We start from the raw sequence: 23,683 nt of genomic DNA on the forward strand, positions 1-23,683 counted from the left end.
AAATTATTTTTTATAACCATTAAATCATTTAATTAAATTTATTGATATTGACTAGCTTTTTAAATTGAATTTAATTGAAAACATGAAATATTTAATTATTGTATAAACTGTATTGTTAAATCAACGAATTCTTGTTGGTAAATTTCACACGTTTAGAACTAATTAGTCACTGACTAGGCACTGACTAGTTATGGTTTTGCATTGACATTCTGTGAATGCATCTCAGTTTTGGTTTTTGATTTCTGGTAATTAGTGTTCGGGATCCAAAATGCAATTCAATGCCTATTCTCGACCATTTTCGTGTGCATTTGCTCATATTTGTGGCACTAATGATGCGGTAGACACTCTATACTTCTTGGGACCTTTGATTAGCGATTCGAAGCGCAAGATAATTCCAATTCACCATAGATGTCAAGTTTACAATGCAATGGCATGTGGTTGAAGCCCGATGGTTGCATTTTAATTAATTTGATATACGAATCGGGGTTTAATTTAATTACCACATCGCTGTACGTTTCGGCGTTGCAAAATGACCGGAATGAAAAGTTCGCTTTGTTGCAAGCAACATTTTGCCATTTGTCGCTCGTCGAATATAAATTTGCCTGTCTCAGCAGGACACACTTCCCTGTGGCTGCGGCACATACAGTGATGGTCACTATAGTAGGAGCGACATGTACTTGATTTTGAAATATTTCATTTGATTTCCGTATTTAAGCTTTGGTTAAGTTTAGTTATGAGCTTTTACTATTTAAACTCGTTTAACAGGTTTGCTAATAAGAGAACTCAATGTTTTTAGACTTGTATATATATTTTCAAAATCAACCAATCTCTTCACCAAATTGTTGGCATAGAATCCATTTTAAAGTTAGTTTGAGAAGTACCTGATAAATCACTTTTATACAAGAAAATACATTTAACAAAGGTAATTTGTTTGGCAACTAATCAAATAAATCAGTTTGAAAACCATTAACCAAATGCATTTTACGAAAGTATATTTTGTATGAGTTTAGCAGTTTCGCGAAGTAAACTTATTTCACAGATGTAAGATGAAGCACGAAACAGTATTTCTGTTTGCAGAGCTCACTTTTCCAGTGGTCACTATCGCATTGACCAGTGCTTTACGCATTCGACGGACGTGGGGAATCCCCATTGACGGCACTGTCTCACTGACGTTACCCATACGCCGTGTATGCCCGCCCGCCTGAAAATGTTGGCTTGCTTGTTTGTTTGCTCGCCGCTGGTCGTTTTGTGACTTTGATGGCCGGATAGCTGGATGACTGGATGGCTGTATGGCTGTATGGCTGGATGGGTGGATGGACAGGGGGCTTGGCTTTATCGAGGATTCGAGGAGGTTTTTTGCCCAGATTGGCAGCTGATTTTGCTGTTGATGCTATTTTCGCTCGGAGCTGTGAATGAATGTAATAATCGATAATTTAATGTGCAAAGTGGCCGCTTTTATTTTTGGTCCTGTGTGTGCTTATACACTTTTCTTTTTATTTCTGTTTTCCTAGCCAACTTTATTTATATTTTTCGCCACTTTCTTTTTCTCTTTCTCTGACTGGTCGAGCCATAAACGTGTTTAATTAATGGCAATGACACAAGCACTTGCACACACACACACACACACACTCATAATCCTGGCAGATTAGGGATAAGAAAGAGAGGAAGAAAAAAGAGTGACTGGATAAGGAGGAGGGCGGGAGGGGGTGGAGAACGAGAGAATAAAATGACACTCGGCCAGTCACATTCGAAATGTGTTCACAAAATAAACACTGAAGAAGAAGCGGCAAAAGTAAGACACACACACACACACACACACATTCGCATTCGCAGGATGCTTGAGAAGATGAAGAAGAAGTAGAAGAATAAGAATAAGCCAAAGCAGGGAGAGAAAGCGCGGAGAAGGCGACACAGCGAGAGCGAGAAAGCGCAAAAGAAAAATGCCAAAGATGCCGACTGTAAGAAAGGACAATGGCAAGCAGACGACATCTTTGCTAGTAAGTGTGAATGTATCTGTGTAAAGGACTCTCTCCCTGTGTGTGTGGGTGTGTGTGTGTGTGTGTGTGACAGCAATAATAATAAAACCCTAGAAGACCATGTGTGCGCGTCTCTTGGTCTCTCTTTATGCGAAATGCCAAAAGGAAATGCCAAGAAATGAAGTGCTTCTCCCCCACACAGGCAAACAACTCGCACACACACACACACAGCATTCACGCTGTATCTGTGTGCGTGTGAGTGTATGTGTGTTTGAGTGAGTCCTACAATTACATAATATGGTACGCGCATAAGACGAAAAGTATTGTTAAAGCCCTTTTTGATTTCATCGTGCATTCGCAGCTGGCATGAAAAACTATGCCATGCCGGGCGGAGATTTCCCTCTTTATTGATTGAATGGCACTCGCCCAAAAAGGGGGGGCGCTGGGAAAGGGGGCGTGGTGGGTGGAGAGAGCGAGAGCTGGAAGGGTTCGGGGGTTCGGGGGTTGGGGTGGCATTTCCGGCTTGTGCCCCAAAGTGAAAGTGAACTGAATTCGAGCTCAGCTCCTTAACACGTCCTTACTTTGTTCGTGGGTGTACGCTCAACTTAAATGCATTTGTACACGGCGAGAAATGCCGCGTATTCTTTAAAATTAGTATCCTCACTCTATATATTTAAATACAGCGTTTGTAAAAAAAGTAGTAATTTATGTGCTAAAAATATTATTTTATAAATAGAGATTATTGCAAGGATATTTTGAAAATGTTATATTGTTTTCTTCGCCGGCAGCAATACAAAATAAAATAACTCAAGACTATCAATTTTAGACTAAGCTTTTTTCTCCTTTTGCCTGTCCATGTGTGTGTGTGTGTGTGTGTGTCTGCTGTGGCTGTGTGTGTTTGCCCTACTGCCCTAATGAAATTACAGAGTCCGACGATGGGCTGCCAACTCAGAGAATGCACTCAGGGCACACCAATACACGCAAACTTATGTATGTATGTATATATATATACACCCAAGGAGCATTGCATGCATTGCTGCATTGTATCCCTGTCACTCACACACACACGCGCACACAGAACTCACCGACACCGATAGTGTGTGCTTTTTCATAAATTGCATTTAGTTGGCCAAGTTTTTTGTTACTTTTCAGTTGATTTGATTTTATGGTCTGCCAGGATCTGTGTCCTCGTGCGAACGAGTCTGGTGTGCGGACTCCGGAGTCCAGAGTCCAGAGTACGGAGCTCCGGACAAATGTGTCCGTAATGGATGCCAAGTTGAAAAAGGTTTTTATAGAGATTATTTATAAATGTTATTACGCTGCTGAGAATGTAAAAGAGCCCCGCGGGGATGTGTGAAAAAGGGACGAGATTTGATCGTTTTCGAAAAGAGTTGGGCACTGCATGTTTTTACAATGCGCTTTTGTGCGAATAATGGCCAAGTTGATGGGGGGAAATAGAAAATGTAGTAATCACTAAGAGAGATAAATGGGCTTAAATTAATTCTGTGGAAACCAAATGTGCAAGTGCATGGAGAACATATGATTTCTACTCATTTAAATCTATTGTTATGCAAACTTTGAAAGATATTTCATATATAATATCCATATATAATAGTGGCTTAACCATTTCGGTTGAAATTTTCCCAAAAATCGTTGACTATCTTATTTTGCGCAATATCTGCTCCATATCAAAACTTTAACAAGCGCCTTCCATCCCCCAAAAATCACCCACTTAAGCTTCGGCTCCACTTCTTACACCCATTTACTTGAATTTTACCTTCCCCAATTCATTTTTTTTTTGCTGGCTTGGGGTCTGTTTACCTTAACTTTCGATTACCCGTGAAGCCAAATACCGAGAACCATAAAAATCGTTGTTACCTTCGTTAAGCAGGAAGGCAGGCGTCTTCATTTGGTCCTCCGCTTGGTGCTTTGGTCCTTTGGCTCTTTGGTTCCTTGGTCCTTTGGCTCTTTGGTCCTTTGGATCCTTCTGGCTGTCGGGGGTGACTTGGTGATTGGGTGACTGGGTGGACTGACTTCTGGCCAGCACTTCCGCATTCCGTGAGCTGTCCTCACAAAGAGCGGCAACTAACTCATTTGCCAGCCGGCTTTATCGCCGCATCTTGGCAACTGCGTGGTACGTGCCTATTAGCCGGAACGTGTTCCATTCGCAGGCGGCTTTTGCTTTGCCGTGTTGTAACAGACACTCCTTGCCATTAATTTCCATTTTGATTGGGTTCGCCACACATACTCAGCCCCTTGGATCTCGGCTTTTTATTAGTTTTTTGTTTCATCTCGGACGGCGAATCAATCAAACATAATTTACTGCGCTATGCAAAACGGAATCTGCTGGTTACTTCGTTTTATTTTGCGCTCTGCACACTTTTTATTTAATTATGCTGCCGCCGAGAAATTGATTGTATGCCTCAGTTGGCCGAGCTGCAATCAATCACGGGACTCGTCTTAAAAGGGTTACAGACCCTGGCCCAAAACACTTCCGTCCCGGGTCGAAGGCTATAATAAGATCACCCATTCCACCAGAGTTTCCTTGTCCGAAGCTTGAAGCAATATATTATATATGTATATATTATATTTTTTTGACATTGTAAGATGGTGCGTTGCTAATTTATTGAAAAGCTGATATTCCATTCGGGCTAAAAGGAACTTCTGTGCATTCATAATGCTTCTAGGAAGCTTCTTCCGATTCAAATACAAATTTTAATAAAATAATGCCTATACTACATCCCTCTATAGTATGTATTCCCAGTTGGCTTTGAAATGTTGGCGAAAGAACGTGAAAATGCGGAAGGCATAATTTGGGAGGCATCCATCAATTAGCTTCCGATGAAATATCATCTTTTCACATATGTGAACCCAAGATGTGGGCACACCACTCATTTCGCCTCAGCTGGGGGACTCCAGCTCCTCCACTCGAAGGGCAGCCAAATGACTGGGAAGAAGCCGCTGTAAATGCACACCAGGGACCTTTTTTTGGGAGGGGGAAATCCATGGAACACATCCCCACCCGAAACCCACTTTGTTTTTCTTTTTTTGGGTGGGCTGGGTGTTTGCATGGCCTTTGCGTGTGTGCGGACATGAGGCATGTCAAATAGTTGTCAATTATTTTTATTACAATTTCCTCTTTTGTGTTTGTGCCTCGACTTGACTTGAGATGGCTTGTTCTCTGCGAAGTCTCCCCCCCTCCCCAAATTGCGCCTCCACTTCCAGCCAGTCACCTTTGGCCGCACTTCGTCACGCCCCTGCACTGTTCTTTTATTTTACAAAAAATATAAAAAAAAAGGAGGAAAGAGCAAAGCGAGAAGGGAACACATGTAAGCTTGTCTGCAGGATGCTTGTACACCCAAAAAAAAATCAGCCTGAAAATAATGATCGATGGGCTCGAAACTCGTCTCACAAGCTACTTAATCTTGGGCTGTTGATTGGCAGAGGAAAATAAAGAAATACGTTAGCTTATCAGATACAATTTTTAAACAAACTTATCAGATACAATTTTAAAACAAACTCATTAATGAATATCTGCACATAAACTTACTAATAGTGGTAAAAAGTGATTTTGCACATATGTATGTCTCAGTTCGCATAAACTCAAATGTGATTCCACCCTTCGGCAGTCTCATTTTCTGCCAGTGCACCAGTGTTCGAGTGTGTGCATGCGTGTGCGTGCGACATGTGTATGTGTTGTCGTGTCAGTGTGTTTAGCCTTTTTTAACGCATTTATTATTTCGACGAGCGTCTTTTGTTGATTGCCAGTGGGGACGGTGCGCGGCAATTCGCCTTCCATTCAACGCATTTCGTCCTTCGTCCTTCGACGACGCTGGGGTTCAAGTGTAGGCTTAATTGGCATTCATTTGCCTTTCGCTGGGCTATGCTTTATGTGTGGGTGGTTCTGCTCACTGGGTGTGTGTGTGTGTGCGAGTGTGTGTGCGCGTATATTTTATAATTTTTCCATTTCTCTCCTCGCTCATTGCATACACATTTCAGCATCCTGCTGCGGCACTTTGCCATCTCTGTTGCTTTTTACGCTTTCATGCGCATTGTGCTCACTTTTCCTGTCATTCGCGTAATTGTGTGAGTGTGATTGCGTGTCCGTGTGCGTGTGCGTGTACGGCTGTGTGTGTGTGCGTGCGCCATTTGATGGAAACAAGCTCAGCCAGCTGAGTCCTTCTTGTTTCTTGTTGAGCTGGTTACTGTTAGTCTCTCGCTGCACCAGGAAAAATTAACATTTTATGCGACAATTGAGTATTTTTTATGTTACTATTTACTTATTACTAATTGCGGTAGCTAACCGATTTTAATAACAGTGTTGAATAACTTTGTAGATGTGAAATATAATAAGATGAGATATATAGTTCAGGTTAATTCACCCCTAAACTTTTCGCCCGGTGTAAAATGTATGACTGATGCCACGGAGGGAAACTTTTTATTATTTCTCCAAGTGTTGTGTCACCAGCCTTAACAACAAATTCAAATCCAGCGGAAGTAATTTGACGCACATGCGGCGGTCCTGACTGACTGACTGACTAACTGTGACCTGGCCCCGCCCACCGTTCATCCTACGCCCCTCGACTGTTTACCGTTCATCATTTGAATTTGGATTGACATGCGGAGGGGGAGAAGGACGAATTGGTCCTGCGAACGAGTTGATGCCAATTATGTGTGTGCGTGCCGCTCTCTGTGGGTGCGAAAGTATGTTCCTCCCACACACACACACCCACACACACCCACACACCCACACACACACCCACAGATCGTAACCTGCGTTCAACGCGAACTCAGATTTTATTTGCCTCACTTAAATATTTAAGCTAATTAGCCAACACTTCACGGCCAGACAAAAGTTGATTGATGCGAGGCGTTAAATAATTATGCCGCTTATGCTTTTCGCGCCTCATACCCCTCCCCCTTCCCCCTTCAACCTCCCCCCTTCTCTTTTTCGACTTAACGCTGCAATTAGGTGCAAAGACATTCGAAGTGTACGTCGGTGTAAATGAAAGTGAAACTCTGAAACTCGAAATGAACCCAAAATGAACTGAGAGTGTAAAGAAATATGGCGGACAGGAAATGGGGTTACGCATGTGTGTGTGTGTTGTGCACTTGTGTGTGAGTTAGTTGAAAGTGACGGGCGGATGCTGGGATGCCATTGTGCGTTGAATTGGATTATTATTATACGCAATGAAAAGACGGCAATCGAATCAGTAGCTGTCAATAACTTATTTATGCGATTGTTTTGTTAGCACCGAAATACCGGCGAAAAATCAATTGCCTTTAAAATACATACAGATACATTTTGTATACATTTTTCGGCTAAAGATAGACGAACCATTTCTGGCATGCATATTTTATGTGCTACGTTCTCTATTCTTTTTTTGTAAACGTCCTTGCTGTTTGCATTTTTCCCCCACAATTCGTTAGGTTTTCGTTCTTTTTGGCATTTTGAACATGGCTGTGGAATATTTAATACAGCTGTTAAATAAATGAAATCCGTTTTTATGGGCTTTTGGCAATCGCTTTTATTAAATTCAAAGGATTTTAATTGTATTTTATGTGTTCATTTTGATTAATGCAATCTGATACGCAGACTTATTCGATTTAACAAAAGCCAGCTTTAAGCCAACTTTGTTTAGTTGCAAAGTAAGCTGAAATAGAAGCCTTTGCAATGCGGCACTTTGTTATGACTTCCCAATATTTTAAGTAAACTTTGCTATATTTTGAATAAATTATATACATTTGACACTAGATAACAGTCAAAATAATTTAGTAACGTTTGTTATCGAACTGATCGTTATTACCCAATTTATTCACAGTTATATATATAATTTGCTTAGTAATGTTATTTGAATAATGCTTTAAAGCTAACGAAACCGACTGCAATTCCCTTTCGTAATTTATCGTTATCGCAGCGAAGTGTCCGCTGGGAATGTTTTACTATGCCGGCCCGTGCATTGTTAAGCCGATTCAGGCTAATCCTGACTCCACGCCGCCCCCTTTTTTGCCAGCTTTTGCCACCAAATTGCATTAAGTCGGCGGCGAACACGCGGCGTATGCGTAATGCGGCGCGGCGCGGCGCTTGGATGCGATTGAGCAAAATTAAACGCCCGCCAACTGGCAGCCAGCAACAGCATGGCCATTAATTTCCATTGCCGCTGCCATTAAAACGTTTTTCAATTTTTCAAACTCGCGGCTGAAAAGGTGGCCAAGGAAAAGGAAAAGCTGTGGCAGCGCAGGCAGGAGCGACAGAAAAGTTCCGACATTGAAAAATTGTTGAGCCAGGCAGGCAGCAGGTCCTTGGTCCTCGGTCCTCGGTCCTCGCTCCTTGCCAGGCGACAAGCCAGCGCACATTTGGAGCAAGGCCCGTGGGCGCAGGCCCTTAAATCAGCACCACCCACCCGCCGACGACGCCGATAGGTAATTGCAGCGATTGCCACTATTGCCTATCGAACGATTGCAGCTGCAAGCGGCGTTAAAACGATCCCATCCATTCCACATTCGATGGCGAACTTCTGGGCAATGGATTTAGCAGCTCCGGATTCCTGATTGAACTAATTAATCACTTGCAATTGCAACTGAAAGTCTTAAGTTGCCTACATAATATGCAGTCATAAGTAACTAACAAATCAAAATGAGATTTTCTTGAAACCAAAACGCATGATGTCTGAACATTTTCTCTTACAACTGCGTTTTGCATAACTTTCAGTGAAAATTATATAATTGCATAACCGTATTAAGAAGCCACTTTGTGAGGATGCTGTGTCTTTTCTACACCCTAGTTGCTCATACATTACGTATACGTCCAGTTAAGACAGACAAATGAATTCCACGAAATTTAAAGGACACAAAATACAGTTCGTGCGAAATTTATGCCTGGCAATTTGGTTGGCCAGAATGTACTATGATACGCATACGCCTAGTGGGTCGCATAGTAATTTCGCAGAAGAAAGCGCCGCATTACGTATACGCCTGGTGGAGCAATTCGAATGCTAACTAGCTCCCGCATCCGCATTCACAAAAGCAGGTGGCCCAGAACCCGGAACCCAGTATCCAGTACCCAGAATAAAGCAAACTCCGGGGTGTCGATGATTACGTAAGCCAGAGTGGAGCACTAAAAGTGCCATCGCAGCTAGACGAGCCAGGACTCAGAACACAGGACTCAGAACACAGGACTCAGAACTGAGAACTCAGTATTCAGGAGTCAGTAGTCAGCAGGAGTCGCAAGCCGCAAAAATCGAGTGGCAAAGTGCATTAAAAATTCAACGTCGCTGCGAATGATTTTTCACTTTGCCTTGGAGGAGCTGGCGGAGATGATAATGCCTGGTGATTGCGTTCATTGCATCATGTTTCATGCAGCAGGATCCCGGATCCGTGATGTGTGCCCTCATTTCCCCAGAGTTCACTTTATTCACTCTGTCTCTCGCATTTTCTCCCTGTGTTTGCTTGTGTGCGTGTGTGTGCGTGTGTCTTTGTGTGGCTTAATAATTTTATTGCTTTTGGTTATGGGTTTATATGGCCGGCTTGGAGGCAAAAGAGGATGAGCTTGTCGTCTACCTCTGTCGTAATTGCGTTATTCCTTTCACAGGGAAAACAGAAAACAGTTTTCTTTTAATTGAATTTCACGCAGCTTCTCTCGCTTCCACTCATCCGGCTTATTTGCATATATAGTCTCCAAAGGGTTTCCTTTATATCGCCTTGCTTGCTCGCTTGCTTGGTTGTCTGGTTGGGTAATATAAATCACCAGCAGGCAATCCCCGATTCGAATTCAAGACAAACAGGAAGACATGAAGTCCTTTGCCGACTCCGCCTGATATATGACCTTTATTATTGCGAGTGTGTGCGTCTGTGTGTGTGTGGCTGAATGGCAAGGGTTTGGTTTGGTTTTTAGGTTTTCTGGCCGGGCGATAAATAAATCGGTTTAAGAGGTGCCACATCTACCAGCGAATTTATTACGCCGCCGGCTTACGCGGCGTATGAGCAATTCCCCCGTGGCAGCCGCCACTGGCAATTGATACAAAATCACAGAGGCACAAATTGCTCCATCTCGAGAGTGGAACGGATCCGAGATGGAATGGCAATGGGCTGGATGAGGGATGCGGGATGAGGGTGGCTCCTTCGCTGGCGTTGACTGAGTGTCATGTTTATGCATGAGGCAATCCACGTAACGAGCTGCCTGAAAGCCAAAACGCATAACCAAAGTGCCACCTCGAGCAGCCTGATTATCGAGGGTATCCTCGATGCGACGGCGATTATGCTTTCGAGATGATATGTCTGAAGAACTTGTATGGTATATAAGATACATCGTATATCGTTATTGAATTCTATTATTTGTGATTTCATTAGCTTATCTGCTCCACTGCCTCAAACTATTTGTTAATTTCCATCGCAATTGGATTGAATCATTTTCCCACTCAATTTCTGTAAAAATCACAGTCTTTCTCTATTTGGTTTGGCACACAATGGCTGAAAAAATTATAAATTGGCCATTAGTTTTGCATTCTGGCTGGCAAATCCTGCATTATTATTCACAACTCAAACATTTACTATACACATAAAAAAGGCACATCGTCTATTATTAGTTCCACCATAAAAATATACTTTATCTGCGATTCCTCCTGCCGCAAGTTGCACAAAAAACGGGGCGTGCGAAAATATAAATTTCCAATGGCTATTATTGGTCACTTTTTAGCAGTCGAAATAATGTTGATTTTGGACTTAGTGGGCATTATGTTTTGTACCATCTGTGTGCTTACTGCTTACTGTTGCCATAAATCGCATTAAATATAATATCTATATATGTATATGCTGCATTTTGCTGTGGGTGTTGGACAAACACAATCGATATTAATCATATTATCAGGTGGGTAGCACATAGTCGTCACCCGATGGGTAGCACATTGTGCCCCAGAGGCCGAGATGAGGATGACGAAATGGTATTGAAGGGCTCATCCATGGCGATGCTCTTTCATGCAAATCTCGCCTCATCCTAATTTATGCTGCGGCTCAGTTTACAAAATTTACATGACCCTGCTTTTCCGGGGGGCGGAAGCGGCAGCAGCTGCTTGACCTACTCCAAATCCAAATCCCAATCCCAAGGATTCCCCACGGATTCACTTAAGTCCGGCTATATGCATGGCAATGGCAACATTTGGCTTTGGCCAGCCCAAAACTTCATATTCATAACATACACGGCCGATGTTTTTGGTCTTCCGCCTTTGCTGTTCGCTCCTTGTTGCGGTCTTAAGACAGAGAAGTAAAGTCCTGGCGCAAAAACGAAAAAAAACGAAAGGACGACGGACGAGGCTGGTGGACAGCAGCTTGGCTACTTAGTGGCCAAACATTTGACATAATCGTTGATAAGGGATTGCTTAGCAAAAAAAGAACGTAAAGAAAACTGCGAAAAGGACCACGCAGCAAGGAAAAGAAAGAAAAGAAAGAAGAGAAAAACATAAGATAAATAAAAGGACAAAACACAATCTGGGCGAGTTCAAACCTAACTGAAATCGCAATTGGCTCGAATAAAGAAAAATAAAAGAACTCTCAAGCGAAATGTGGGTCAGCGTTTTGTATTTTGTTGGCAAATTTATCGATGCCCTATTCAGATACACATGCAACTACATGTATCTCATAGATATTCCTCCTTTTCTCCCCTTTTCAGTTGTGCATATTATTGCATATTATTATTATTAGTATTGCATAAAAACAATTATTATAAAATTATATATAATTATTTTAACATTATTTCTTGCACTACTGTCTTGGCCGCCACTGTAGCTACTCGCTTCTGTCAATCCCACCAACATCACTCATAATTTAAATTCCCCAGCTGACGCGTGGCAAAAAAAAAAAAGGAAGACGGGAATAAAAACCGAAGGAAGAAATAGAAAATGTTATGCATTTCAATGTCGGACGGGGACACGTGTCCTTTAATTAACCACCAAAAACCAATCAAAATGCGTAGGCGCTTTTTTGTTGATTTGATTTTTCGCTGGCCGGGGCTCTAAAATATGAATGTATTCTACATGACGCATACGCCGCGTTGCCCGCTGCCACTGTGGCGATGGCGATGGCGATGGCAACAACGCGTTCTCGATAAGTTTTTGATAAATATTCCCCTCCTCTGGACGCTCCTTGTGCTCCCTGTGCTCCCTGTGCTCCTTCGTCCTGACAAGTGGCTACCATTTTTTAATGTCACTTTTTGTGTGTGCTTGTGGCCACAAGGGGGTGAAGTGGATGGTTGCGGGGGGTGTGGGGTGTCTTCACTGCCCAATGGAGCGTACATTTTGAAATTGAAATCGGGAAGGAGCAAGGGAATGAGCCACATCAGCATCAGCAGCAGTAGCAGCAGCAGCAGCAGCCGCTGCCAGTTTCCTCTTTATCTCCCCGACAGTCGGTGGATGCTTCATTGAGTTTTATGTAGAAAAATGCGCAAATACACGGAGATATATACATATATATATACCCGGTATATGTATAAGGCGGCATATACATGTATAGCCTATAGATTGCCGATGGGCACTGCCTCACCATTCTGACCAGGCAAAAACTCATAAAACTTGCAGCGACTCCTTCGACTCCTTCGCCTCCTTTGGCTCCTTGGGCTCCTTAAGCTTGGTTAAGCGTTCGCACAAAGTGTTAAGTCTCTTACTTTGTTTTCACCTCCCCCGATTTTCCCCGACCTCTGACCTGCCCCTCTCCCTCCCCCTCCATCTCCTCGTCCTCCTTGAGGAGGACGCCACTCTGCGGATGTTTGAATGCTTTATAATTACATTTTATGTGCCATCGTTGTGTATATAAGATGCCAACAGGTGCAATCCATCGACTCTTCGAGTTGAATTAAAAGCCTGTCGGTACACTGCAACAAAATTCAAGTTTGGCTATTTGAGGGCAGAACAAAATATATTGTGGCATTTTGTTTAAGCTATTGGTAGCTTCCTGTGACACCATTGAACATAGTTTGCAATGGAAGTGGGCTTGTTAAAATTTGATTTTTGTTTAGACATTTACAATGGCAGTGTAAGAAGGCATGGGGAAGTGAGGAGCCTGTTCCTCCATCTTCGTTTATTCAGTTTACAGTCTTTATTGAATGTTTGCCTTTGGCTCCGCGGATTCAGCGTTGTAATTGCTCGAGTTTAATGGCCAATCGGCGTATAAACCAGTTTCTGGCTTCAACCTACTCTCGCAACTTCCCCTCAGCCACTGTGGAAAAATGTAAATCCGCGGAAATCGACCGACAATATCTGATACCCGCGGCGATTACACTCATACTTTTTGTGATTTACATTTGCGACATGCTCACAGCTCACAGCTCACAGTCTCCTGAAGAGACACAAAATTCCCTGTTCGCCAAATAACTCCGTCAATTTGCCTTAATAAGCGAGAGGAACCATTGGTCCGTTGGTGGTCGTAACATTAATCCGTTTCCGAGGGGCATAAAGTGCGGCATTGTCTATGTACTGAATGCCGAGTGAATGCCAACTGAATGTTGAGTGTTTGAGTGCTTGAGTTTGGCAAATGAACGAGTGAACGAATGAACGAATAAGTGCGTCAGTGAATGGGCAATGATGCCCGATTGATGGCCAAATAATGGAGTTGTATAGGGACTCGGACTTTGAAGGCGATTCAACAGCTGAATAACGAGTTCCGATTAATTTACGCTCGATTTGGCCAGGGATTGTAATTCATTAGAAAACTGTGTCAAACAATTGCCGGCGCATGAATATGCAATGAGTTCCGTTTAAGATCTTGATTGAACGGCTATATTAACTTATTTATCGCATGCTATACTTATTTATTAAAAAACTAGAATATAAATAGATAATCTAGTATAGCTACTCATTAGATTGTAGCAAACTGTACAGCTCAACCAATTGACAAGCAGATCTAGTGGCGAACATAGTGATTGATTGGGGTCAAGTAGCTATCACTAATTAGATAATTTCCAGGCCGCATATCTCCCAACTCCCACTCCCACTGCCCGTCAATCATTGGCCATCAATCACAGTGGCTGGATAGTTGGCCAACTTGTCCGTGCGAAAAGGTTCAATTACACACAAATCAAAAACTTTGCCACAAAGTTAATGAACTTTGCGCTGACCCTCACCGAAACTCACCTTTGTCAGCCAGGATTCCACTCCATTCCATCTCTTCTTCAATTTATTTGGTTCCGCCCTCGTTGTCCAGAATCAAGGGGAGTTCTAGGAGTTGTTAAGTCTCAACCGGACTAAATTGATTATTATTTGAATATAATACATACAAATATAAAAAACATTAAGTTGTTGAAGGCGGCATCCCACATTAGTGGATTGCATTTGGATTAAATTACATTTAAATGAATGCTTCAAGAAGTTGTAGAAGCTTTAAACCTTCATCAGTTCACGTCCTCACTTTATCATTATTTAATTATCGAGTGTCGAGTTCTTCAGATTCCACCTGGCACAGTTTGCCAACTTAATACACCTTTCTCCCTGTGTATTTGTGTGCTGTGGCAAATGCCGATGTGGTTGCCCTTTAAACGACTTTTGCTTCTTGGAATTTGTTGAAAACTAAATCGTTTCAGTGCGAAACACTTAATGATGTGCTTGTGTGACACTGTGTGTGTGCCTGTGTGTGTTTGTGTGTGTGTGAGTGTGTGCTGGTGCTGGTGCTGTGTTGTGTTTGCAACTAAATTGTTAGACATTTTAATTAATTTCCACTTTAATGTTTACTTAGCTAAATGTTTTCCTCCCTGCCTGCAGGCAACAACAACGGAGACTTCGAGCGGATACGACAGCGGCAGCTAGAGATACTTGTAACTAAAGTGACATGAGGCCTTAACAACAATAACACCAACAAAACAACAACTACAACAACTACAACAGCAACTACAACAACTACAGCAGCAACAACAAGCAGAAGCACTACAACAACAGCGACTATAAGAACAAAGGACACGACAGCACCAAAAGCTACAACAAATTCAAACAAGCAACCGTAGAGCACTAAAAACCAAATTACAAACAATTAAAAGCGAGCACAGGGAAGGATCCTCCAGGGAGAGCGCTTGACAACGGTACTGCAGCCACGCCCCCTGGCCAGACCCCTCCCCCACACACACACACAGACGCACACACAGCTACAAGGATACAGTGGAAAAGGACCCTACGCTCGCACAGAGACTCACAACAACTCACAAAGCAAAAAAAAAAGCCATCTACATGCCTCAATGGCCGCTCCATCGTTTATGGCCAACTAAAACTGAGCAGCGGCCCCCACGAAGGACCCCCGAATTCGTCCTGGTTGCCAGGGAGACCGGCCACCACCAGTCCATCATCGCCGGGACCTTTGTCTTTGTTCCGCATCAGGACCAGAAACAGCAACAGCAACAGCAACAGCAACGGCAACTGAAAGTGAAACAGAAACGGCAACGCCACCGAAGGCGGCAATAAAAAGTTTGCTTTGTGTGCGCTCTTTGGGCGACGTAAACCCCGTAACCCCCGACCCCCAACCCCCGAATCTGCTCCACCCACTGCTGCTGCTTCCACGCCCACGTTGAAAACGGTGTCGCCCTCGTTGTCCTTGTCGTCATCGTCATCGTCAGACGCCTGTGGGCACTCAATTAAGCCCAATTCAACGCAACTTGAAAGCGACAACGGCAACAAAAGCAGCAGCTGCTGAATGTGACAAAAACAGCGGAAGGAGCAACAACAATAGCTGCAACATAAATAATAAAATAACAACAATAGTGGCAAGCAGCAATAGCAGCAGCACCTGCAACACCTTCCCCAAAATATTGCATAGAAACCGGAGGAGCGGCAACATTAATAAAAACAGCATTAGCAGCAGCAGCAGCAGCCGCAGCAGCCGCAACGCAACAAAAGCATTAAAAGCAAACTGCAGCATCAGCAATAAAATCAACTAAAGCCGCAGCAACTGAAGCAGCAGCAGCATCTGCATCTGCGATTAAAGCTGCAAAAGCAACACAAGTGGCACAGGCAGCAGTTGAAGCAATTGAAGCTGCACATCCAGCGGTAGCAGTGAACCGGCCACGCCCACGCCCACGGAAACGCCCGCGCTCACACACACAACAACAGACAACGATACGCACACGCACAGATAAAGATACATATACAGATACAGATACATTTAGAGGAGCAGCGGCAAGAGCGGCAGCAGCAGCAGCAGCAGCAGCAGCAGCAGCAGCAGCAGCAGCGGCCACACGGACCAGGGACACGCCCACGTATCGCTGGCGTGGGCGGCGGGCGGTGGGAGTTGCTGAGTGGATGTCAGGATGAAACTGAGCGTGAGCGCGTATCGGGCGCATGCATCCGCACACAAGAAGATCCTCTCCAGCGGCTATCACTCACAGCTCAACTACGGCAGCACTGGAGCGGCAGCGGCATCCTCCTCGTCGTCGGGGACCACTGCAACGGGCCTATATACGGTGAGTGTCCATGAGTGAGTGTGCATGTGCTCCATGCTGGTCCATGATGTCCATGATGTTCATGATGTTCATGATGTCCCTGAGTCCCTGCCCCCCACATCCTGCCACCGCCACACTCGCACATTTCCGTGCAGCGCAGTCCGACTTTGATTCCGATTTTGGTTTCCCAGAAGGACATTCTCTGTCACTCTTTGGCTGCTCGAGTTTCAGTTACATATTGCTAGTTACACTGCAAAAAGCTTCTTCTTTACTTCTTTTACTACCTTCCATTTTGTATAATTTATTAATTTTTTTTACATTTATCATCCACTTTTTGTACACATTGTATACATCGCATAGTTTCGCCCTTCTGCTCCCCTCATTTAAGCCAAATTTATTCCAACCGCTGGGCTGCCGCCCTTTGCTGCTCATTAATGTTGTGTGACAAACAAAGGCATAAAATTTAAACATTTTTGATTATGAGTTTTACTGTTATGTCCGTCCATTTTAATGATATTGCCTTCAAGGGGGGGCAGTGCAAACATGGGTGTATGAAAAGGAATTGAGGCTATAGCCATTGGTTAAAATCGCAGTCGGAAGCAGCTTGCAAATAAATATTGAAAATCCATTTGGGAAAATTGCCATGAAATGCAGCCTGGATTTTATTAAATAGAAAGAAAAACACATAACCATATCAGCACATGCAATATAATCCAGCAAACTGTAAAAATAATATTTTAAGAGTGCTGGCTTACGTTTTAAAGTGGGCCAACACAAAACCATTGTCAAATATCCATGAAGTGCAGCCTGGTTTTTATTAAACCGAAAGAGGGCAAAAAGGTATGAATGATATCTACTCGTATTCGTGATGAAAAATAATTGGGAAAATTGTGTGTTAACTTACGTTTTTGTGCTGCCAAACGGATAAACCATATACATACATATAAAATAAAACAAGTTTTCATTTTAATGGGAATTCGGGCAAATTTCATCAGCTTTGTGCAAATCATTTTAGCCAACTTCGTTAAGCTCGTTACCTGAATTTCAAACATAAAGTGGATACAATAAAACGAGGCTCCTAGATCAGCCTGAATATTCATTAAACTGACCAAACTGACTAAAAGTTATTTAATTTGTTTCGAAAGCACGACCGCATAGTTTTGCGGCGCAAGTAAGCAATTGGGTAAATTACGTAAAAGCCATTAAAAAAAAGCAAGGCTCAATCATGAAAAGTTTGCATCTTGCCGTCAAGTTCGCTGCAAGCAATTGGCCCAGAAAAATGGCAAATACACCGCTCGAATATATACACTATAGATATTCATTTACATACATATGTACATCCGGCTAATTAAAACGCAGTCCAAAGTCACTTTTGTCCTTTCAATTCAGAACGGCGGCTTAACAGTTCGAGTCTGAGAGCAGCAGCTCGAAATACAAAATACAAAATGCAAAATAAGAAATATAAAATCCAAATACCAGTTGCCGGAAGCCAGAACCACAATAAATTCCAATCAAGTTTTGTGGCGCAATTAATTGCCATGTCCGCGGGCGTCAGCTGCTGGTGACTCGGATCGAAAGTCTATATGCACAGCAGGGGTCATCCGAATAAGTAAATCCATTTACAAATGAAATAAAATAGGATATATATTTAAAGCAACTTCCAAACAACCAAGCTAATAACATTATTACTGGCATTTCAATGTGGGCAACACGAGAGCCTTCGAATATAGTAAATACCCAGCGCTGACACTAGTATTGTGGGCACAGGTGTGCGTGGCTCACAAGTGAAGCTTAATCCGACACTGAACAGATTTGTCAACTAATTGGTGGGAACGGCGCACAAATCCCGCTGGATATATGTTATGCGGTTTCCCCTATTTAGACCGTTGGCCAAATTGAAACCCTCGACTGGAATTAGCCAGTTTTGTCACGGACATGCAGCCACCCACACACACGAATCTGCGGGATGCGGTGTATGGACACGGATACGAATACGAATACGGATACGAATACGAATACGAATACGGATACGGAATAGGGAGCATGGACACGAGCAGCGTCAATCTGTCCCAATGGTCAAATCGAAGCTTTCAAGTTTGCGGCACTCGAGTACTTATACAAGTACTTTACGCCCTCAACTTGCCCCAATGAAGCTCACTTTAAGTTGGTTTTTGGCCATTGGTGTTAAATTAATAATGGCTTTGGCTAACAAGTGGTTTCTGACACTGATCCAATCGAAGTGCCTGTGTCCCCCGACATCGTTTACTCGATTGCGGCTGCAATTGCGATGTCGTGATTAGTCTCGGATAATTCCTATTGATTTTTGGGACACACTTTGCCTTCACTTGGCCCAATCCCCATTGATTTTAACATCCGCCGTTGTTATGCAACTGCTGTGATTGGGAAGGTTTCAAGACCCATTCATTTTTTGGTTTGGTTAATGCACAGCTTATTAAGATTTCTTCTTTAATTTTAATAAGATAATTCTGTGGTATTGAGATTTTAATCCGATTTAATCAAGACTTTTTGTAAGCTTTATTGTGATAATGAAACGATTAAAATTTGTGACAATTTAAAATGCTGCGCAGCGCTGTATTTAAAAATTAAATAAAATGTATCTCCGCCGTTGCCAAGTGTTAAAATCTGATACAGAAATACAAAAAAATTGACTTAAAGTGAATTTCAGTACTCGGCCAACTCGAACGGGAATCAATAATGCAATATTTAAATTTTAAAAGCTCGCTTCGACAAAAGTTTTCAGAGCTCATAGCTGGTCCTGTGCCACCCAATTCATTTACCAGTTTTCCAACCATTCCATCCCATCCATTTCCCATTTCAGTTTTGCCGGGAAACTCTCGCCCACCTGAAGGCCAAGTTTTCGTGTCACAGGCAATCAAATCAAAGTTTAATTATTATCGTCAACATCATTCGATTTAAAATGCACCGTGGGCCAAATGGCAAAGGCTCAGTGCCAGATGCAGTTGCAGATTCGAATGTCGATGCTGTTGCCGATACAGGTGCCATATATGTACACATGTGGCCGCAATAATAGCACTCAAACAGAGCTTAAATCTTTAAGTTTAGTTCAGCTACTTAATATATTTATAATAACACTAATAATAAAATATGAACTAATACTTTAATATGAATCTTAGGTAATAAATCTTTTTCTAAAAGGTTCATAAAATTCTGAGAAGATAACTGTGGAAATTCCTATAAGGGGCATGTTCTGAGGTGCTGTTTGTTTGCCCACCGCTGTACTGCAATCATTGACATTTGGCCCTGTTTCGGCTTTCGGAATTTGCATAATTAGCAATTAAGATGCGCTCAATTGCGATTGATGAGACACCTCGGCTTGGGTGTCAGCATAGATATATATATACCTATACACAGCCACAGCCACAGTCATCGCAATGAGTTCAATTAATGCGGCCCATCCAACTTATACGTACAATTATCCTTGCAGATGGAAGCGCACGAGCACGAGGCGGGCAAGTTTGTCAAGGATGTGGCCCGTCAGGTGCACGACTGCAACAGCGACACGGACGTCATCAGTCCCACGGGCACCAGTAGCTCCGGCGGAGGCGGAGGAGGAGGAGGAGGCGGCGGAGGAGGCGGCGGAGCAGGCGGTGCCGGCGGATCCGGTGGACACAGCGACGGTGGCTATCACAAGCGGCACCACAAGATGGTCCGCGATGACGACAACAACAGTGCGGCGCACTCATCGGACAGCAAAAGTCCCAGCCAGCGGTGAGTTCGATACGCACACCTACACAATGAAAACACACCCACACTGCACTGAGCGAAAGAATTGCAACTAAAGTCAGGGAGCAGTATTATGGCATTAGGTATGGCATTTGTGCGTAGGGAATTGGAAATTGAATTTTTTGGTTTCAGTAAAATGGCTTTGCTTAGTGCATAAATAAATAGTTAGTTACTAATAATGTTAACTGCTTTAAGTTAGTAAAGTGTTGTTAGGAAGGTCAGTTTATTAGAATTGAAAAGTCTCGCAAGCCCGATTTTAGAGAGCAGTTTTCGCTCAGTGCACACATCCCGACACGTGTAAAATACAAGTTGAAAGCAGAGTAAAAAACGAGAAGGAGCATAACAAAGATGATTTATTCAAATCGTGCCAAGTTGTTACCAAACACATAAACATAATCCGGCGCTGCTTGTCCTGCAGTTCGCCCACACACACACACATAGACACACTGAAAAAACACTCAACTACACTTACACAATACACACCCATACTTGTGCAGCAACTACATATACATACATAGGCACGTGCCGTAAGCGTAATTGATAAATGTGTAGCATACTTTGTTGGGCTTCGCTCGCCTTGACAGCTTTTTGTACTCTGTATTTGATCAACCGTAAGCGACATCACATCCGTACTGGCATCCGTATCCGTAAGACAAGGACCATCAGAAGGCGAAAGAAAGAAATGAAAAGAAAAGAAAAGAAAAGCAGCAACAATAAGCCCGATTCAATTAAATTAAATTACCAATTAGCAAGTCGCCCCCGAATATATCCATCTACGTCCATGCGAATCCTTGCGGTCGGAGCCAAAAGCCTGGCATTGTGAAATGGGAATTGAAATCTGAATGGGAATGTGAATGTGATTGCGAATGCGGTTGGGACTTCAAAAGTTTTCAGCTTGCGTTTTGGTTAATCTAATCAGGAGTCCAATATGCGGCTAAATGAAGCTCGATACAGGGACAGTGCGTTTCGTTGCCGTAGGGCCAGCTTTGCTTACTATATTTCCATGAGCTATCAAGTGCACACTATAAATGCCAAGTTGCTTAAATAAATTAATACTTATTATTTGTATTTCCATAGAAATAATAAGATGGCATTTTTATGATAAATAAATTATATTAATTATGTATTATAGGCTTGCCCCACAACTTTTAAACGCACCGTCCGAGAGTCGATTATAAGTAAATGTTGAGACTGTGGTTTCAAGTTTTTCTTGCTTTTGCAGTTGAATGGAGCTGTCACTCAGGCAGACACACTCACACACACACACTCACACACACAGAGGCACAACTTTTGTTTGTGTTTATTGTGCCATTGTGGTGGCAAAAAGGAAATTAGCAATGACAATTAGCCGGGATTGCCCATGTCCTTGTTGCCTATGTGTGTGTGTGTGTGTCGAAGTGTCACAGTGTCAGGCTTTCGGGGAGTATGTGTGTGTGTGTATATGATTTCATTAATTAACTCGACCCAGGCAAACAAAGGCGACGGAAGACGAAAGGCGAAAGACGAAAGACGGTTGTAAGAGGACGAGCCGCCTTCCCGGGGGACAGAAGTTGACAACTCTTTGGCCTAATGGGCCCTCGCCGGGCGGAGCTAATCTTCGGGCACACGAATCCACTCAGCTCCACTCTCCAGAACGCAACCATGAAACCATGAAACCATGAACCACCACAACCACACTGAGCCACGGCCGCCACTTCCAGAATGCTAATGTGCCAGGACAAACAATTTAATCAAGAGCATAAGCCGAGTCGCATTCCCTCCAAAAAAACAAAAAAAAAAAGAAAACAGTCCTAAAGTAATCCAATTCGCTTTCCTTTTGCCGTCTCCATTCTGTTTTGAATTTTTAAACATTTTCACCACATTCTTGCCCTTAGCACCAATCGTATAATATTCGTTGTCTAAAATATTTATAATTTATTTAAATTATTATAAAATGATGGCAAAAAAGATACAATGATAGCCTTTGAATAAGATAGCCTTTGCATTTGCTAGATATAATTTGATTAAAAAGTGGCTGCCGTGGGTCGATGCCCTCGCAAATCGCATGTTATAATCAGAGTATCCGCTTTTCGCATCGCTCGATCGGATCTTGAACATATATATACATATATATAGATCCGGCAGCTCGTCGCTGGCCAGTTCGCAACTGCACCACTGTGGCTGCACCACCACCACCACTAGTTTAAGGTACACTGAGAGGGATAGACTTATACTGACGCCGGCACAACCGCATCCACATCCGCATACGTATCCGCATCCGCATCCACACCAGGCCCGTCAGCGGCGCCAGGTGCGCCTCCATGTGAACAGTCCGTCCTCCGACCAGAGCGCCAGCACGCCGCTGGGTCCCAGGCCATTGCCAGCGATGAAGACCCTCTCCTCGTTCATCAGCGAGCACCCCGAGGATCTTGTGGCGGCGGAGGATCACGCCCGGAGTGGTGCCTTCGCCTCCTCCCCGGCATCCGCATCCGCCACTGCCAACGCCTCCAATGGCCAGCAGCAGACAACGAAGTGGAAGAGCCTGCGGGCCGTGATGGCCTACTACTGCTCCCTGCGGCGCATCAAGAGGAACGTTGCCACCCACAAGTCCCACTTTCAGTGTTTCCGTATTGCGTATCCGCGTTTTGCTAGCGTTAACTAACTAACCACTGCACAGAGAAAAAAACATCACCTACACTCCTGGCCACTCGAATAAGAGCAGTTGCTTAGAATATATTATAATATTATAAATGTTTTACCAACTAGAACAATAAATAGGTTCTTGATGTTACAAAAATATACGTTAAAGTAGTTAAAGGTAGTAAACCTCTATAGTGTTGGTTTTTTAAAATGGAATAGAAATATTTATAGTATTGTTTGAAGATAGTTAATTAATGATCAATACAAAGTATCCTGCAAAAGAATTGTTATAATGAAAATGAAGGTGGTCAATTGGAGAATTGCTGGTTTTTTTCTCTGTGCACCCATATATGTGTGTGTAAACTCTCTTTGCGTGCGTGTGCGTGTGTGCGAGAGAGAATCCTGACTCTTGCTATCCTCACCACCATCACCATTGAAAGCGAAGTACTCGATCCGCCCCTCGATAATCGATATTTACTAACCCACCCACTAACGCTCATCGATCGCTCGCCCTCTCTCTTTCTCTCATGCTCTCACTCTCTCGCTCTCGCTCTAACAACGTACTAATCCGAAAACGTAGTGTATGAACCTATGTGTAACCTACTTAAATATATAACCCATATATCATTGATGTGTAAGCGAATGCCAGACCTCTCTCTCTCTCTCAACTCAACTCAACTAAACTCTCAACTAAAACTCAACTCAAATATCGCCTGCTCGCTCGTTCGCTAAGTCTATCCCACTCCCACGCTCTGCTCCAGATCTGTGCCTATTGCCCCCCCCTCCACCCCCACACTCTTTCTCTCTCTCTCTACAGTTAAGCCTCAATAAGTTTTCTTGCAAAACTTTTGCAAGTCCGACCCTCCTCTCTTCGCATTACTCAACTCATTTATTAAGTGTGGAGAAGCGTTTGATG

The 23,683-nt window shown here is 43.2% G+C and overlaps 1 protein-coding gene and 1 pseudogene across 5 annotated transcripts in view; both read left to right on the forward strand.

The window, feature by feature from the left end:
- The first annotated feature begins 1,949 nt into the window (after positions 1-1,949).
- LOC122624203 lies at positions 1,950-16,172 on the forward strand (annotated as a pseudogene).
- A 79-nt stretch (positions 16,173-16,251) lies between these two features.
- LOC122623166 (ecdysone-induced protein 74EF) overlaps positions 16,252-23,683 on the forward strand; it is a 31,975-nt gene continuing 24,543 nt past the window's right edge. For 4 of the 5 annotated variants that reach the window (XM_043802146.1, XM_043802145.1, XM_043802148.1 and 1 more), the window contains exons 1-2: positions 16,252-16,404; positions 19,850-20,133. In XM_043802146.1, coding sequence (XP_043658081.1) covers positions 16,252-16,404; positions 19,850-20,133 — 437 coding nt within the window. Of the gene's footprint in view, positions 16,405-19,849; positions 20,134-22,263; positions 22,790-23,683 lie in introns of those variants that run through there. The other variant, XM_043802149.1, reaches the window with a different exon arrangement.

The sequence above is a fragment of the Drosophila teissieri genome, chromosome X (genome assembly GCF_016746235.2).
Source record: "Drosophila teissieri strain GT53w chromosome X, Prin_Dtei_1.1, whole genome shotgun sequence".
In the NCBI taxonomy this organism is placed as follows: Eukaryota; Metazoa; Arthropoda; class Insecta; order Diptera; family Drosophilidae; genus Drosophila; species Drosophila teissieri.